The sequence below is a fragment of the Anguilla rostrata genome, chromosome 8 (genome assembly GCF_018555375.3).
Source record: "Anguilla rostrata isolate EN2019 chromosome 8, ASM1855537v3, whole genome shotgun sequence".
In the NCBI taxonomy this organism is placed as follows: domain Eukaryota; kingdom Metazoa; phylum Chordata; class Actinopteri; order Anguilliformes; family Anguillidae; genus Anguilla; species Anguilla rostrata.
This window is the reverse complement of record NC_057940.1, coordinates 19,725,935-19,745,585: the sequence shown is the minus strand read 5'-3', so window position 1 is coordinate 19,745,585 and position 19,651 is coordinate 19,725,935. Positions and strand designations below refer to the sequence as shown.

Sequence of the window (19,651 nt, the reverse complement as noted above, 5' to 3'; positions counted from 1 at the left end):
CAAAGGCAGTTTAATGTGCATCAGCACTGAAAGGAAACACATTTACACAGGTTCTAGGATGAGAATGTGACAAAATCAAAGGCAGTAAACTGGTTATATTTTCCTCTGTTTCTGAAGACTTAATTCATATGGAATATCATAAATACTAATTCATATATTTCTGATGAGAACAACTTCCTTTTCCCCTCTATATATGCTTTTTCCTGTGCCATTGTTTGGTGTTATATTATAGGAAACAGGTCACTCGCTGTCACAAAGTTCATTTTCAAATGCTGTACTGGTCCTTTCCCAGAAGAAAACTGGGCACATGTAAAGACATTGTATTTGTTTCATTATGGATTAAAGACTATGGAAATAACTGTTTTGAAGTTAGTTTATCACCTAAATACCCACTCACTGTCCCAACATTATTACTGTTGTTCTTTCTGATGCATTTTATTCATGTAGCCATATGATCCTTTTAAATGGCTCTGAGTTATACTCCCTGTCAAAATAAATACAAAAATAAAAGATCCATAGACCAGCACTTGTTTCCTTTCAGAGCCTGGCCATTCACAAAGCTTGCAAGAACATCAGAAGTGTGCAAGGTTTGTAATGTCAATGATGCGTCAATCTTGTTACATGTGGTTTGAGAGATAAATGTGGGGGGGAGGTTTGGGTGAGCCACAGCCCTGATGACAACTCTAAAGAAAGAGGAGAGTAGAAAGAGTGAGAAAAGAAAAAAAAGGGGGGCAAGCTTCAGGATTTCTCATTAATTCAGTGGGCCCTTCCCATTCACTTTTGCAAAAAGAACCAGCCTCCTCCCACTAGCAGCCCGAGGCTATAAATGGCATGGGAGCCCGCAGTCCCGTCAGTAACTATCACAGAGGACCACTGGGGGCTCAGCCATGATGAAGGAGCTCAAGAGCAAAGCCTTCTGGAGGGCCGTTCTGGCTGAGCTGCTGGGCATGACCCTCTTCATATTCCTCAGCATAGCGGCGGCCATAGGCAACCCCAACAACAGCGACCCCGACCAGGAGGTCAAGGTGTCGCTGGCCTTCGGGCTGTCCATCGCCACCCTGGCGCAGAGCCTGGGCCACATAAGCGGCGCCCACCTCAACCCGGCCGTCACCCTGGGCATGCTGGCCAGCTGCCAGATCAGCATGCTCAAGGCCGTCATGTACATCGTAGCGCAGATGCTGGGGGCGTCGGTGGCCAGCGGCATCGTTTACGGGGTCCGACCGGAGGGCGTCGCGGCGCTGGGGTTAAACAGCGTGAGTGCCATTTCGTTCTTTCGCACCGAGCCGCGCTGTGAACACTTGCAGGATGCGAGACTGCAAAAATCCTTCTCTGAGCGACGATAACATTTGAATTATTGGATTGTGAGTGTCAGTTGCGGAATATAGTTGATTCCTAGCTCTTCAGGTGTGATACACAAGTTTGGTAATTAAATAATTAACAGTTATAAGTGCTAATCTGGATATTCTGCATAACATATCTGTATCAGGGAAAATGGATATGACAGGTCAATTATTGATTTTAGACCAAACTTCAGATTCTGCCCAAAAAGTGCCCAGTGTAGTGTTTTATTTATCGTTTTTAGGTGTCTAGAAACAATTTTATAAATGCACAGCAGTTATGTGATGTTGTTTTAGTTTGTCATCGACTGTATACATATTCAGTTTATGTTGTTTTTGCTGCCCTCAAGCGTATTTTTCATGTACTGCATCATCAAGCATACTCTCTAAAACTATTCAAATCTTGATGTTTCATGTAATACGTGTCATTATCAGATGTAAACAGTTTAATACCAAAGCTGAACTTTAATTTAAATTATTTTAAAATGCACTTGCACTTTGTTCAGCTCAGAAGTAATTATTTTGTAATTAAGAACACTGAGCATCTATATCTCCAGTTCTTTATTTATAATACAAGGCTATTTGAATTTAATTCTAAAATGTTTTCTATAATAACACGTGTTTTGCATTTCATTTTCTCTCACAGCTAAACAAAATCACCCCCAGTCAAGGCGTTGGCGTGGAGCTCTTGGCCACCTTCCAGCTGGTCCTGTGCGTCATTGCCACAACGGATAAAAGACGACGTGACGTTACAGGCTCCGCCCCACTAGCAATCGGGCTTTCGGTGGCTCTAGGACACCTAACAGCCGTGAGTGAATGAAATAACTGCATTTTCAATAATAGTTATTATTATTATTATTATAGTAGTAGTAGTAGTAGTAGTAGTAGTAGTAGTAGTATCATTAATTTAATTAATTATACCATATTTTTATTTAATCAAGGAACGCTTTCATGAGTTTCCCATCTGCTATACAAATTAGGTGTGAACAGTTAATGAGCACTGACTCCAATCATAAGTGATACTCATTTTATTTGCATGCTATTGGCTGACCGAGGTCATAACCGAGTTTGTTTATGCCCACAGATCAGCTTCACTGGGTGCGGGATTAACCCTGCTCGGTCTTTCGGCCCAGCCGTCATCTTGGGTGACTTCTCCGACCACTGGGTAAGTCACGCGTGTAATCGCTGAACTTTATTCTGGTGTCATTTCTGCCTTTTAAACAGACCTCCCTCTACAGTGCCTTTTAAGTAATCAATTCCATTGATTTCATTCTTACTGTATGTATTTACTGTTTTCACCCTTCAAAAACAGATTTTTAAAAATGGCACAAGGAGCTAGTCTCATTACACAGTAGCTTCTGACCCACAGATGAGATGAAGTGGCTTTTCATAGGAACGTGGCGGTGTCATGAACAGCTGTGATGTGATGTGAAGCTCTAGCTTCTATCCAGCATGCCTGGTTACTCAGCCTTCACTCTTCCTAACCTCTTCACTCTCAGGTGTACTGGGTGGGGCCCATGTGCGGAGGTGTGGCAGCAGCCCTCGTCTACGACTTCCTCCTCCACCCCAAATTCGACGACTTCCCCGAGCGCATGAAGGTTCTGGTCAGTGGCCCAGATGGTGACTACGATGTCAATGGACCAGACGACGTGCCAGCAGTCGAAATGTCATCAAAGTGAAATAAATTGTGTCAAGCAATGTACAGTTTTCTAGAGTTTTACCAATCTGACTGTAAAGCCATGGTCATGTGTTCTGAAAATGTTTTTTTTTTTACAAAGTCACAAATTAGTCAAATGGAAATTGCATTTCTTGAGCATGCACTTTGACTGCTTCAGTACTTGAGAAATGTTACAAAGATACTTCCCTTTAAGTATTCTTAACTAGGTAGAATTGTATGTGCTTCTGGAAACAGTTGTATTCCTTTTTGTAAATGTATATGTATGAGTAATTTTCAATTTTTAAAACTATATTTGTATCATGTGTTCACTACTGCATTCCTTTCTGTCACTTTTTGATAATTAAAGTGCCTTATGGTATCACTATGAGGTCCTGGAATGTTGATCTGATGTCTTTTTCTCAGTCTTGAAGGTGTAAGGGCTATGCGCAGCAGTAAAGAGCTATGAGGGTTCAAAGTATTTCATTCTCTCTAGCCTTTGCAATAAGTTTCTCCACATACAAAGGAACCACATTAACCCTTCTTCTTTAGCTAAGAAATGGCATTGCTGTTCACACTCACCTTCAAGTTCATATGCAAAGGATTATGTCACAACATAAAAATGAGAGTCTGATTCATCTGGGTCAAAATCATTTTTGGGGCAGAAATGCACTTGTGAACCATATTGCAAGAATGTAAAAGGTCTCACCAGCTATTATGTGTGTATGTAAGTACAGCAGTTTTTAATTCATTTTAAGAACATTTGACATAAACTCAGGTGCAACAGCGTAACAGAAATGGAGCCATATATTACAGTGCTACACAAATGGCAACAGAATGAATTTAATGTAAGTCACCTAAAAAACACTGAACTGACCTGACTTCAGAATGTTTACGTGAATGAATTAGCATTTTTCTCACTGAGGCAAGGTCAAGATAGGAGGATTAAAAATGTTTCATTCTTGAAATGTCACACGATCTTTCATATATAACTGCAGTATAAAATTCCCTCAGTAAATATTGTCCATTACTGAAGCCATGCCTGAAAAGATAAGGTGGTGATGTTGCTGAGTCACTCGTAGAGCTGTGTGAACCGTGCTGAATAAGGAGGGGCTGCAGCAGTGGCGGCTGGTGATGAAAATTTTTTTGGGGGGCGCAGTTTTAGGGGGGACAAACAAACTGAAGCAGCACTTCATAGCTCAGCAAATAAAATAAAATCAAATAAATAAATAAATAAATAAATAAATCTAAAAACAACACAACACACTAATGTTGCCTAAACACTGGCCAGTAGCACTACTTAACAACATATTTTGCCCTCCTTAATAATATAAAATAATCTGTAGAGATGACAAAATTCCCATTTCACCTACATCACCTAAAGTTACCAACAGACAACAGCTCAATTTCTAAATATGGAACTACTAAAGTCATTTTTACTGCCACTGTTACATTCTATGCTAGCCATCCAGCTAGCCAACTCCGCTTGTCATAACAAGAGCCCGCTCCGGGTGTATGCTCGTCCTCGATCACTTGCCTGCTGCTGAATTCGTAAAATGGGTCGGTCCGGTCCTAGCTCCTTTATCCTATTTTTTTCTTCCAGTGAACAACTTGTGAAAGGGCGTTTTTGTAAGGAAATAACCAAATTGTCTTTGATTTCCGCGGTTCTACTTGAAGTTGCCATCTCCTGAAGTACCGGTCAGCTAGCTAAGGAGCAGGAGTGACAGTCGCGCATCCGTAATTATATTAACGGCGGGCGTGAACATGAAAGATAGCGTCGAGAATTGTCCAACCATATTAGATCAAAAAACATAAAAACAATACCAATTTGCTGCCAATAAAAGTAGGAGTGTCTGGGGCGCAGAGAGCTGCGCCCCGTGGAAAATCTGAAGCAACCATTTAGAGAGCAGCCTCAGGTCACCTGCTTGCCAAAAGTTGAAAGACTTACATACACACTCATTTGGCCGGCGCCCTTCACCCAGGAAGTAGGCTATAATCACACAGAAATTAACCAAATACAATTTGATTTTGGAACCAATTTTAATGAATGCTGGCAGGCGCTGACAGACTACCAGGCGCATTGTATGAGTAAACAATTTTTATTTTATAATTATTTCCCATTTAGGGGGGCGGCGCCACAGCGCCCCGCATAATAGAACCGCCACTGGGCTGTAGTACACACAAACCACGGCCGCAGGCAGTCATCGCAGTGGTCCTTTCATTAGGGGAGGCTAGTAATTTGTTTTCCATACATCCACTGGCGCACGTGGACCGAAACATAACATATGTAGTCCACTGCAGTCAATGCATTCTGTCTGGCTGTCAGCCAATGGCGTTCCCCACACCTATTCTAACTGACTGCGGCCTTTTGTTTCCCGTAGAGCACCGGCCACCAGTGATTTGAGTCTATCGGTTTTGGTCGAGTGCCATGTTTTCCAACTGCCCCCAGGTGTATTTAATCCCCTTTGTGGATGCCTAGATGTGTTTTTTTAGCCTTCCTCTCCTCCTCTTCCCTTCCACCATTGACCCTAGCGTTTCCCAAGGTTTTAATAGCCCCTGTAGCCACACAATTTCTCTTTTTCCTGAAGGGTGTTTGGCCTTTTTCAGTCAGCAAGACAGGGCGTACCCAGTTCCCATAAATCATTTCACTGAGCAATCTGGAGTCAGGAGTAACTTGGAATTTCGGTGGAAGTTAGTCATCATGACTGTGGCCGTCCTAGTCTTAACTGATTGTCCCCCGACGCCCCCACCCCACACCTATGTCAAGATACTGAAGCTGTTATTTTTGCTTTGTGTTGAATCTGTGTGCACAGTATGAGGGCATTGGGCTGAACTGTGGGAGAAAGAAAGGTCCTACAGCTTGTTGAATTTGTTGAATACTTTCCTCAGAGCAAGAGCTTCCATTATTAAAAACCCTAGTGACTCAGAGTAGTTCCGGTCACCTCTTGGGACACCTTTCATAACTTCAGCCCACCCTGCTACATTTTTCGTGTACCACCTTGTAACCCTATTCTCTTCTCAATGCCAGAGCGATTTGGATTAGCATTACCCTATACAGGCTCTCTACCACATTCAGTAAGGAAATTGCTGTAAGAAATGCTGAACATGTCTTTAACGCTGCACTAAAAACAAAATACTATGGTAAAAGGAATATGAATTGACTGTTCTATGTTCCAGGTCATTGCTGGTTGTTGCAGTTGGCTTTTTGCTATTGTTGCAGGTAATAAATAATAATAATAATAATAATAATAATAATAATAATAATAGTTGTTGTTGTTGTTGTTGTTGTTGTTGTTGTTGTTGTTGTTGTTGTTGTTGTTGTTGTTGTTGTTGTTGTTGTTGTTGTTATTATAAATCCAATTGTTTTATTCTAGTTTTCTTTCTTTTCTTTCAGACTCCATGATGAGGAAAATATGCAGCAATTTTGATGTACTAAAAGGGAATTGTGTAGGAGTAAGCACAAGTGTGATGACTGATCACATAATTCCGCATTAACTGCAGAGAATTATGTGATCAAGAACACATGCTAAGCTGTGTAGGACACGTAAGATAATTAGCAAGGGAAAATGTAAAAAAAAAAATATATATTTTTTAAAGCACTTATAATGCCTTGCATGACCACTGAGAGAACACTAACAATGCGCCAAGGTGGTTCATACTGTAAATATTACGAAAGAAGTAGACCTAAGGTCCCTATATTTGTTAAGACACTGGCAATCCCTTGTCTGCTGGTTTTCGCTGTTGTCATTTCTGAAGTGAATGTTATTGTTGCAACTGTTTTATGAATGTGGGTTTCTTGTCTATCAGATTAGTTCTAGAATCTAAATTTCTTTAAAATTTTCTGTAATGTGCTATAAGGTTAATTATTTTATTAATTGGTGACAGACCTACGTTAGTGAAAAAGCTAAAGCTGATTTGCACGAAAACGGGAATCAATTTGACTTTAATGCACACCTGGGCCAGGGCTAATAGGTCAGAAAATGACGAGCAATTGAATCGTATTCGTCAGCTGTGGTAGGCTGTTTACGACGGGCAAGAAGAGAAAAGATAGGATATTTGCTTTTCTTATTGTTGTACAAGCCTGATCGCTAGGGAAAGCATAGCCTACCTCAACTCTGAGCAAACCACTGCATGCTACTACTGATTAACTATAGTCATGACGAGAGAACTCAAAACCTGGGCCTTCTGGAGGGCCGTTCTGGCCGAGCTGCTGGGCATGACTCTTTTCATATTCGTTGGTATTTCAGCTGCAGTCGGGGACAAAGACACCGGGCCACAGCAAGAAGTGAAGGTCGCATTAGCCTTCGGTCTGGCCATTGCCACCCTGGCTCAGAGCTTGTGTCATGTAAGCGGGGCCCACCTCAATCCAGCGATTACCCTGGCTACGCTCATTAGCTGTCAGATAAGCGTGTTCCGAGCTGTGTTCTACATTCTGGCGCAGATGCTTGGGGCAGTCTTTGCCAGCGGCATTGTGTATGGAGTGAGACCGAACACCACAGATTCCCTTGGAGTTAACAAGGTGAGCGACCTGGCATTACTGATCGCGAAATGAGTGATTGAGTGGACAAGCGTGGCCAAAACCTTTGGTTGGGCTTTCCGATCAAAATGTTGTTATTCACCCTCTTGTTGTGGGCATTCGCCACAACACAACTGCTAATTAGTTCGCATTGTTCTTGATTCATCAGTGTAGGCTATTGCTTGAAATGGACCGTGATGATGAGTATTTGTATTGTATTCATCCATTGAATTCGATGGCCTAAATTAACCTTATCCTGTTAAACGAAAGTATTTAACTATTGTAAATTATTGATTGGTTGAGAGGTTCCGCGTGTCGCGCCAGAAATTTTAATTGAACTTCCTCGAATAGGTTTCAAATCGATTGAATTGATGTAAAAATTTTCAGGAGTATAACCATTTCTGCAACGAAAGACTACATCTAATCCAGTAGGCTAGCGAGCACCCTGTTCCTGGAGATCTACCGTCCTTTAGGTTTTCACTCAAACTCTAACAAAGTACACTTCATTCAACAGCTAGAGATCCTGTTCAGCTGCTAATTAGCAGAGTCGGAGCCAAATTAGAGTTGATATTAAAACCTACAAGATGATAGATCTCCAGGAACAGGATAAATCACCACTGGCCTAATCCACTTGCTAGGTGGTTGGTTAGTTATGTCTAGAACAGGGGTGCACAACTTGGAGGGCAGGTCTATATGCTGGTTTTTGTTGCAACCAATTATCTTTAGTTTTGACCGCTCTCTAAACTAAGCTGGTTCACTCTTGATCATGGTAAAAACTTTAGGGTACACCAAGTCTGCTGCTGTAGCTAGTGCTTGTACAAATAAGGTCAAGATGTGATTGAGCTGATAAGAGCAGAAGTTGGTGCAAAATCCTGAAACGGGTCAGCCCTTATTGTGCACCCCTCATCTAGAACAAGAGTGGGCAGTGTCCTCCCTGGAGGGTCTAACATGTAACAGTCAAAAGTGAGGAATTTGCTGGTGTTGGGGACAACATGAATGGTATGTTAAATATATTTTATAGCTTCCACCAATGTATGTTAATGCACTCTTATCGTGCAGGCTAATAGTGTAGCTGATGCAGGTGTGATGGAAGCTTTTCAATGGTGTTGTGTGTTCTGCCTGCTCACAGCTAAATGGTGTTGCTGTGGCTCAAGGCTTCGGTATAGAATTCCTGGCAACCTTTCAGCTGGTCCTGTGCTTCATAGCAACCACAGATAAAAGGCGGTCTGATGTCACAGGCTCCGCCCCCCTGGCAATTGGTCTTTCAGTGGGTCTGGGTCATCTTGCAGCAGTAAGTTGAAATGGGCATGCCATGTACCATATCTTCCTTCATCCATGAATGTTGACATTTCCTGATCATTAAGCTAAACTGCATATTTCCAGTTAACTAGGTGCACTAGCCAAATTTAATTTGTTGCATCATTGCAGTGAATACATTAATAACTGTAATGTAAGGTGTAGATTTAACAGGGTCTCATCTTATCCAGAAAGGCGTGGTGCAGGTTTGTTCCAACCAAGCAGTTACACACCTGATTCTACAATCAAGATCCTTTGCAAGAAGACTAGTGTTTGATTAGCAGAATCAGGTGTACTGCTTGGTGAAACAAAAGCTGCACCCACACCGGCCCTTCTGGATAAGATGAGACCTGTTTAAAACATCAGTATTGATTCATTTGATTTAGCCTAATTGATTTGTACAGAGGACCCAAATTGCACCGCTTATGCCTTGGCTGCCGAACTGATTTGAAGTTGTTTGTCCACAGATGCGCTACACCGGATGTGGAATTAACCCTGCTCGTTCCTTTGGCCCAGCGGTCGTTATGAGAGCCTTTGAAAACCACTGGGTACGTCAGTTCAAATGAGTGAAGTGATATTTGGGTCGTCTTTTCAAGATTGCAGCCTGAAATATTGACCGTGTTTATAGGATCTTTAACTGTAAATTGATTACTGCCATTTTTTTCCATAAGCCTCTGACTTTGATCGTGTTATTTTCTTTCTCTCGCTGCCTGTGTTAACAAATGGAATGCTTATTTCATATCCCATCCGTGTAGATGTATTTCAGTAGTCTCTGAAGTAGACCAGGACTGGCTAGTCTAGTAGTCTGGAGTATTTCTGGTTTAAAATTTACCTTTGTCAAATTGGTAGCGGACGTTCATGGTCTGCTTACCAGAGTAGGCTTTCCTATGTCATTTTTTGGAATGCAAAACAAAAAAGCCCCCAAGACTATTTAAGATGTCAGACTTGACTTGCATTTTACTACATGGATCATTCAATTTAAGACGGGACCCTTTTGAATGATGAAATCAGTTAGTCCCATTTTGTTTTAGATAACTGTAAACAGACACCCACACATCGAATGTGCGTAAACCAGTAAACATTTTTAACAGATGCCTTAAATGTCCTTTCACCTTTGTGTTCATATATCAGTGCTTTTTGTCTTGAGGCCTATTTCTCCTAGTGCCGTGGTTATAAAATGTAATCCTCTTGGGTTGAAAGTGTGAACTGTCACATTCTGCTAAGCAGCATGCTGTTTTCCTGGTTCCCAAGCTGCAGAATATTTACACATTTTCTCCCAAGTGCACCTCACATTGTTTTTGCTTCTCCTTATATTGCTCTCCCCCCCCCCCCCTATTTGCACCTCATAACTAGTTAAAGGTGTGAGATGGCTGACTTAAACTGGTTTATCAAAGTTTATACTGAAACCTTGAATGTAAGTCTTAAATTGATTTTATAAATGAAGTGTTCTAAATACCTCTTAGGTTATCCATAGGAGTAAAAGTAACCATTTTGACAAACTTAAAAAAATCCAAATGCTGTGCTGTCATTTGGTTTGTACTCGTATGCCCTGGTTAGTCCAATCGGTTTGCCATTTTGCAAGTTGAACATTTCATATGAAAAATTAGTCTTCTGCAGTTAATTTAATGCCTTGTATTTTTGTAAATGCAGAGGCAGAAAGTCCAGGGGTCAGAAAGTAAGAGTCCTGCCATGTGTTTCTACCAACCATGAACTCAGCCAGTTGACTTAACCAATTAGTTTTCCTAATCTCCTGGCTATAGAATTGTACCAGTTGGCTAATCCCGGTGATTGGATCAAAATACCGGGGAGGACTTGCTTTTGAAACCTGGATTTTTATTTATTTTTATTTACACCTCTGAAGCCAGGGGATATGTTGTATTCAAATTTAATGTTAACTTCCAGCACTTGGTATCTCTGGTCTAGCTCAGCCTACTCTCTCTGAACGAATTTATAACCCAGGGTTTTTATCCCTCTGAATGAGCTACTGTATAGCTACTATACTCAGGGAAAATTTGTGATTCCAGTTTATCTGGTCACTGGCTCAATTTAGGAAATTCTTTGCACAGCGCTCCTATTTTAGACTTCATTTTCGATCTGCATTTGATGCTAAATGAATTTTCCTCATCTTCAGACACATTTGACTGTTTACATGCAGCATCTTATTGGTTCAACTTAAATTGTAATGCCTTTCCAGGTGTACTGGATAGGCCCTATCAGCGGGGGCCTGGTAGCTGCCCTTGTCTATGACTACCTCCTCCACCCCAAACTGGGTGACCTCACCGAGCGCCTGAAGGTTCTGTGTTATGGCTCCGAGGATGCTCCTGCACAAGAACCACTGCTTGAAGGTTGTAGTGCTGCCCAGTGGACCAAAGGGTGAATGTATTTGAAGACCAGATGGCATCATGGGAAGAAATATAAATGCAATGCTTTGGGCTTCCTCCTGAATGTATTAAAATTGCATTGGCTAAGCTACGGTTTTTTTTCTGCTCAACCAAATAAACTGCCATTGGTGTCAATGAAATTTACTGCTGACCATTTGTTTCCTCCTGACAAGAATTGCCACAAACTCTAGAATTTCCTCTGAATGCCAAAATTTCTTGCTTCGATAATTTGTCTTCAGGAATTGGTCTGCATGTGAAACATGACAAACTTAGCTATCATGGTTGTGGTTTCCAACCAATGAAATCAGAGTGACCATACTGGTTATGAGTTGATGAATTTAATGTTAGTATTGCACTTAATGTGTACCATTTGTAGTGTATTGGACTTGAGATTGAGTGAGGAAAATTAGCATCCGCTACAGGTAGTGACATCCCCTAGCCTGAACTGGCATACAGTTTCCTCCCTCGGCGCCCAGCCTTGTTTAGCTGTGTGATTTTATCCATTATGTCAAAGAGAAGGCAAAGACTTGATGGAAACCTGCCGCACTACCATTTCAGTGAAGTACTGGAAAATGCATTGTATAATTCTGTATGTGATGGAAAATGTGTTTTTTAATATGTAAAATTCATACAAAGGGTTTAGATTCATACAAAAAGTTTAATTTCATTTCCTTAATTTCTGTATTGTCAAACATGATTGTATACTGTGTCTGTGTCCATACACCATTAGTGTTTTTGTAGGTTGACCCCATTTGTTCAACCATCTAGCTGGAGAGCTGTGATTCTCCAAACAAAAGCTCAGATTTCTCTTCCATCATTGCCTCTGTTTACTGTGAAAAGGGAGTTTAGTTTTCTGTGGATTTTCTCAAGACTCCCATCTTGAGGAATTTCGGATGTTTGTCCGAGTGATAATGACCACATGGGCTTGACGAGGGTGTAGCTCTTAATGATGAGGTCATGCCGTACATTTGTGGTCCCTACAGATAGCCAGAACCCCGAAACATGAACTCCTGTACCTTCACAGTTTTAACAGTTTTGACTGTTTTCACTCCCTCTTTTGAATATACTTTCTCTTGAGCATTCTTCCCAGCTTTGTTGGACCTTAGCCAAAATTTTAAAAGAATGTGGTCCAAATGGCTAGAGTGCATAGTGATTGGTGACGCATTGTGGAGCTAGAATCAGTGTAAATTATAATTTCCCTGCCTCCCCCTCGGTCAAAGCAAAGTTTTCCCAGACCATGGCTTCAGTGCTAAACTTATCGCACCACTTGTGTCGTATGGTAATCGTGGGTGAAAGTGACCCATGATGTCACTGGCCCCTCCCTTCTGGGAGTTCCTTGGACCTGATACCCCTGATCGGTGTATGATTCTGGATTTAAATTCTAAGGACTGTATTCTAGGGTCCATATGGATTCAGTCCTAGTATTCCATATCTAGTTCCGTACTGAATTAAACATCTTGGTGTTTCCAGTGCAAATATTGTGTATTGTTCCCCTTTCTGATGCAAGTGTATACTAAAAACACTAGTGCATTTAGAGCAAATCCCAAGGGTTGTTTTCAGTATGCTTTCAGCTTTTAGTATGCTGCTGTGTACTGGCATGGCTTTACAATGTACCATACTAACACGGGATTTGCTGCGCATTAAGTTTAGGAAGGTCTTGATTGTATGGTGTCAAGTTCTGGCATTGTAATTATGGTTATAATGAAAATGAGCATACAGAGGTGTCCCCCAGGACCAAGTTTGATAGCCAGTGCTCTAATTAATGTTATGGCCATTTTGAAACAAATTGACCATGGCAGCGATGGGATTAGCCATATTTGCATAATGATAATTTATGTGTGAAGTACAAAGACCTGTCCATTCTTTGTGCTTTTTTGCCAATGTCTCTGAAGTAGAGAAATGTGTTCACCAGATTATGCTCTAATGCGATGCTGCTGAGTCACTATCCTTGTGCATTAACTCATTGATTAAACTGGGGCACGGAATAGTGTATGGGGTTTTTCCATCAGCTTTACGATGCATTTTGAGTATTATAAGTATTCTTATGAACTGACAAAAGCACTGTTCTTCAATGATGAGCTCTGTATTAGGAAATATTGTGAGTTAGTCATCTAGTAAATGGAGACATTTGTTTTGCATATTTGAGTGTTGCTACTAAGAAATGTTCATTATGAAATTTGATGCTGCATGTTTGCCCAGAAGTCGTCTTGTGGAAAAGCCCAGAAAGCATGTTGAGCACATGGAGAAGATCCATTACAAGAGGCAATGGGTCGCGTTCAGTCTTTGTGTTCTGGTGAGTTTAACAGAGGAAACTGTTGAGGTATAAATATGAATTACTAATGTTCATGTGTCTCGCCGTTTTGGTTATGTGGAGCTGGAGCATGACGTTTACCATTTTTCTCCATCCTCTTTATTGTTCAGTTTAGAAATGTGTGTATCTGTGCAACACTGTGTATCCACAAGCATGAATTTATGTTCATTCCTGTGTTTATTGTCGCAGGGAGGTGACGACTGCCTTCAGAAATTCCATGGTATGCATGGGAAAGTGTTGGTTGAATAATCAAACGTTAACAACTCTGCTCTCCATTATTTATGAACACACGTTACTTATCGAAAGCCAAATATGTGCTCTAAGAGTTCTGCCCATGTTATGCCCTCCTTCGTTTGATGAATTTCAGTAAATTCATAATTCATATTACAGAAACACAAACTCATTTATTATATGCATTATGTGGAGGTTTGAGTTTCAGTAAAGCCCCCAGAGAGAAGCAAGGCTTTATTTCACACACTGTGTCATTTTTGCAGACTGCATGGGTCCCCTCACATGCTTGATTGCTCCTGCCCACTCCCTGCGCTAATCGTTTAATAACCACAAACTGACAGACTCAACAGCCGGACCTAATCTGCTTTTATACGGAGCGAGAGTGTTAAAAAAAGCAATGGCGTTCATTTTGCCATCGTTGGTGAGTTTTTCTTGGCCAGGCATTGAATCGGAGGAAGGAAGCAGACTCTTGATAACAAGACCACCCCTTACACCTACCAATTGTTTTATTCCCCTTCTGTCATTAAAGCAAAATCAGTGATTCACAAATTCCATAGCTGGCTTTGTTGTTGTTTTCTAGTGACCAGTTTTGTTCGCCCTTAGGTATGGCTCTGTGAATCCCTGTACGGCTGACCTCTGTAGATCTGCAGCATCTGCATTTCTAATTCTTACAAATCTGTTATGACAAATGACCACCAGATTATATTTCAATTCAACTTTCCCTGGGCATTGTTTACAATCAAATACATGAGGACCTTAACTGCAGGTCGATTGGTGCATTGCTTATGTAGTACAATACAATAATACAATACAATAAGCTCTTATATAGCGCTCTTCATTGCTTACGTAGTAAATGCTATAGGCTACATAAGGAACGACTGCTGCACAATACAACACCCCAGAAACTGTGAATGTGTTCTGAGTGTCAAGACTATAGGCTTGGACTTATGAGTCACAGTTTTGAGCCAGGGCTTTATATTTATCTGCAGGTACACAGCTGCATAGCCAAATTGCCTTTGTCCTTCCAGGTATGGCTGCTTTAAATCAGTGGTTCCCAACCCTGTTCCTGGAGATCTACTATCCTGTTGGTTTTCACTCCAAATATAACAAAGCACACCTTGTTCAGCAGCAGATATAGGTATGCTAAATTTGGGTTGGAATGAAAACCTACAGGATGCTAGATCTCCAGGAACAGGGTTGGGAACCACTGTTTTAAATATAGATTGAAGACTTACCTGTACCTGTAAGCAGAGGTAGGAAAACCCAAAGTGGAAAGTTCAGGTTCAGTTAGACTTGCATGTCTACAGAACAGAGGTGGAAAGTCCAGGGGTCAGAAAGTGAAAGTCCTACAATGTGTTTTTTCCACCCATGAACTCAGCCAGGTGATTCTACCTCCTGGCTGAAGAGGTGTGCTAATTAACAAACCCAGGTGATTTGAACAAAATTATGGGAAAGTCTTTTACTTACTGACCTCTGGATCGTCCCCCTCTGACCTGTAGACATGCATGTCCAAGGCCAGGAAAAATGCCCTACGTAAGTACTCAAGCAGAGATGCTTCGAACTATGCAAAGTTGGTTGCATGCGTTGTTGCATTCTGAAGTGTGTCACCTGAAATTCTTAACACAACGCAAGCGCAAGCTGCAGTGTCAAACGTCACAGCGAGGGGCGCTATAGCAGGCAACAACAACACCAGGATGCGGCCGTCGTCTTTAATTTGTGCTGTCTTCCGCTTCGTCTTTTCACAGCTGTCCTGAATCACCCCCTTGAGGACTCGGGTTTATTACCTCCACAGGGACATGTTGAGTATGAACAGCCAGGGCATGCGTTCACAGCATGTCGGCCTGCCGTTGTCATTTGCAATCACGTGCTTGCGTAGGGTATGTTTCCGGCCTGACTGTTTGCTGAGAGAGAAGCCAATCTGATAGGACGTTAAATCTGCTTCTAGAATATAGCTTAATCAGAATTGAATTCTGGAGGGATTAGAAAGATTCAAAATTGGGACTGTGTTGACAATACAGTTTAAATGATACCAAGGTGCTAAATTGCCATAATGGTCCACAATGGTTCCACTGTTCTGCTCCATCCATTATCTATACCCGCTTCTCCTGGGCAGGGTCACGGGGGGGAGGGGGGGTGCTGGAGCCTATCCCAGTGTGCATTGGGCAAAAAGCAGGAATCCGCTCAATGTTAATTTATTATTTAAAAAATAATTTGCTGTGTAATTTGCACAAACCTGAACATAATGGACATTTTATTTTCTGGAATAATAGTGAACAAGTTACAAAGAATCCGGGTGGAACAAATTTAGAGCGGGCTTTGACTTGCTGAGACAACTTAGCCACCACTGTTTTAAATGGTTTTAGTCCAGTCACCACTCCACATATTCAACAGCCTGACAATGATTTCTGGAGGAAAACCATGCAAGGGTGCCACAATGCGAAAAGTGTAAGACTGGGCTTATTTCAATGCAGCTCAAGGCATTCACGATGGAGGAAAAAGTTTAAAGCGAGAGCAATAGATTCTTGGTCCTTGGAGCTTGTGGCTCTGTGTTGTGGTGCAGGGACTTAAGGCTCCACACAAGGGTGTATGCATTAAATTAACATTTCACTTTCTTTACAAACTTAATTTTGAGTTATTTTAGTGATTGTTGAATTCACAAAACTGTGTTTATGGTGATGTTTTTATTTAATTGACTAAATTCCAGCCAGTGTGTGTGTGTGCACATGTATGCGTGTGTGTCTTTATGTGGGAGTCTGTATGTGCATGTCCGCTTTAAGTGTGTGTGTATGTGTGTGTTGGGGGGAAGGGGGAGAGATTCCTCATCCTTTAAGCTTGTGTTCCTGCGGTGTGGTTACTTCAGTCTCCTCCCAGGGCTGCTTGACGTGTCACCTCCCCCGAAGCTGCTTTCTGTCAGGTGCTAACAGGGGGCCAGCACCCCCCACAGACAGGAAGGGGATGGCACTCCACCCATGAGATTAAGTCTGAGGTTCTGTTTTATGCACTGGAGACCCGATAACACAGGATTTCAACTGTGTGGCTGTAAAAAGGCTAAAGTACTAGAGCAAGGGCACCTTTGTGACATGTTTAAGTGTCATTTGCCAATAAGGATAAGGTCATTTCACCTTATGACTGAAACAGTAAAATTGCCCGCATAAACAGTATAAATGGATTCTAATTCAATTAAATGAGATTTACATTTCACATGCTCGATCATGAGATGTGTACAATAATGTATAACAGCAGGTGAAACTGATATTTTGTGTATCAACTGGTAAATATAATGGTCTAATGCACTGAGACCTGATCGATACGTATCGGTCCAGTACAAATTTTCACTTGAAGTGACATAATCAAAGAAAAAAAAATAATTTTAATAATAGTATTATTACACAAAACAAGATTAGATATTTAAAATAAAAAATTAATCAATATGGATTATTTCTTTTTTGTTTATTTGTTATAGGCAAGCAATTAAACACTGATTCAATGCCAAATGGCAATGAAAACAGCAGTGAAACTATTTTAGCTGAAAATATTTCGTCATTTCATCCAATCAATCATTAATCTTTTTTGCCCTAAAATGTTCAACACAGAGGTTCAACAGTTTCTTTCTGCTCTGTCACTTGTGCTGCGATGAGAGACAGACCAAAGGAGAGAATTTGATTCATAATGCAGTACAGTACAAACTTTTGATAACGGTTACACTCACTCGGTTTGACAATGGTTACCCTCATCACTTCAGTGCTTCTGGACTGCCCCACTGAGCAGATTCTGTTGATTAACCAGATGGCCAACTCTGCACTCTTAACAGTCATAGTTGTGTGTCTCAACCATCATAGTTAACAGTTTTATTTTTTATGTGACTTATGATTGTATATGAAGGGACATGACCATTGCTAATGGGGTTTCTGTCCTTGGGCATGCCTATCATGAACTGTGATATAACTTCAGAAACCGTTCACTACATCTTCCAAGAGTTTGGAGGTAGAGAGGCCAGAAGGAATTCAGTTGACCATCACTCAACAGCTTTGTGCCAACATCTGTTTGCCTCATCAGTGACTCAACACACCTTCATTTTGATTCTAAACAATAGACTATTATCACAAGCCCCCTCAAGGTAAAATTTGTATACCTTCAAGAAGAATCTAGGTGTATAAGGCACGGCAACTATTGAAACACTTCCAAAAATGTTTACCAAACTGACAGCTTGATGTTAGAACGCGTCCCCAGTGAATCCTGCGGATGTGTCCTGTTTGCGGAAAATGGAAGTAAAGGATCATTTGTTTTAAAAGGTATTCTCAGGAGGATGTCTTTCAGTCAAATACAGGAAGGAATGTATGATGTTCACAAACCACAGGGCCTGATTTGTGTTGTTTTAGATACTCAGCAGGGTGAAATCTCAGGGAATACATGCTCAAATTTAACTTAAAACCTCACTCAAGGCAGTGAAACATGCCTAAAACTCAAAAATCAAAACCTAGTGAATGTGTTATGGAATGTCAAGGACTCTTTAATCTGCAAATGGCCGTTAAGATCCCAAGTTTTGCATAACAGGATATCCTTGAATAAATTAACCTTACTATTGCATTGCAGGGCTTGCTGTTTGAATGGTTCATGCTAGTGTCTCCATATGTGATAATGTTACAGTACAGTTATTGTGTAAGCTATTTTATGATATGCGTAAAGGTGTGTAATATATTAAACGCGTGTCCATCCATCCATTGTCTAACCTGCTTATTCCTGGACAGGGTCACTGGAGCCTAACCCAGCATGCATTGGGCAAGGGGCCGGCATACACCCTGGACAGGTCACCAATTCATTGCAAGGCACACACACCATTCACTCACACTCTCATACCTACAGGCAATTTAGTATTTCTAATTAGCCATATCTGCAAGTCTATGGACTATGGGAGGAAACCAGAGTATCCAGAAGAAACCCACGTGGAGTAAATGCAAACTCCACACAAAAAGGCCCTGGCTGGGATTCAAACTTGGAACTTCCTTGCTGTGAGGCCACAGCACTATCCATGCACCACCATGCCATCCTAGACACATTTGTATGCACTGTACTGCCTTACTCCTACATATAGATATATATTTCAGAAGATATGGCAACTTTGTCAAGGGTTCCAGTAAAATGAGAGGCTAAAATTATACTTCGTTTTGGCAGTACTTTCAAAAATGAAATCTGCAGAGGCTTGGGTCCCCGATTCCTGGAGCCCCACAGTATCTACTGTGTTTTATTGTTATACAACGCATAACTTTTCAATTAAAGCAGTCATTTACAGTTAACACACCTGGTTTCTCAGGCCTGAATCAGTTGCCAATTTTGAGGTTAACACTAAATCCAGCAGACCTTGTGGTTCTCCAGAACCATTGTTGTGGATCCCTGCTATGCGATTCCGGAGTGCTATATCCTATAGAGATACTGCTGTTTAGTGCAGTGATGCGCTTTATGGCCCTTACGGAATCTGCAATCAAATAAGTCAGCATGTACTGTATCCAGGAGTCCTGCTGAGTGGTGCATACAGTAATTTGTCATAGCATCAACCCAGGAGAGTGAGCTTCACTCAGAAGAATATTCCCCCTTCCTCTCTAAACCCATCTGGTCTGTCAGGTCAGTCTGCCTGCGTCATCTACAAGATCCTCAGGTGTAGCATCCAAGGTAGATAAGCCAGCGCATTTCAAAGCGGTAAGAAGCGGCGGCTGACTACACACGCACCCGCTTGAACTGGCCTTGCACGGGTGGGACAGACCTACAGGTGCTGTTGGGCACTCCAAATAGGGGAAGGGCGTGGTTGGATAACTTGATTGCCACAGTTTGCAAATCATACCTTGACCGGGGAAGTGGGGTGGGAATTGGAGATAGAACATAACAAGCCTCAGGACAGGAAACACATTTATAAACGAAGCCTTCCTCTCC

The 19,651-nt window shown here is 41.5% G+C and overlaps 2 protein-coding genes across 2 annotated transcripts; both read left to right on the top strand.

Moving 5' to 3' along the window:
- Positions 1-843: 843 nt before the first annotated feature.
- Positions 844-3,396, top strand: LOC135261068 (aquaporin-1-like). The gene is made up of 4 exons (XM_064346926.1): positions 844-1,253; positions 1,984-2,145; positions 2,422-2,502; positions 2,837-3,396. Exons 1-4 carry the CDS (start codon positions 888-890, stop codon positions 3,014-3,016), a joined length of 789 nt encoding a protein of 262 aa, XP_064202996.1. The 5' UTR covers positions 844-887; the 3' UTR covers positions 3,017-3,396.
- Positions 3,397-6,977: 3,581 nt separating this feature from the next.
- LOC135261067 (aquaporin-1-like) lies at positions 6,978-11,328 on the top strand. The gene is made up of 4 exons (XM_064346925.1): positions 6,978-7,510; positions 8,637-8,798; positions 9,271-9,351; positions 10,998-11,328. The coding sequence occupies exons 1-4, from the start codon at positions 7,148-7,150 to the stop codon at positions 11,178-11,180; spliced, it is 789 nt and encodes a 262-aa protein (XP_064202995.1). The 5' UTR covers positions 6,978-7,147; the 3' UTR covers positions 11,181-11,328.
- The last annotated feature ends 8,323 nt before the right edge of the window (positions 11,329-19,651 follow it).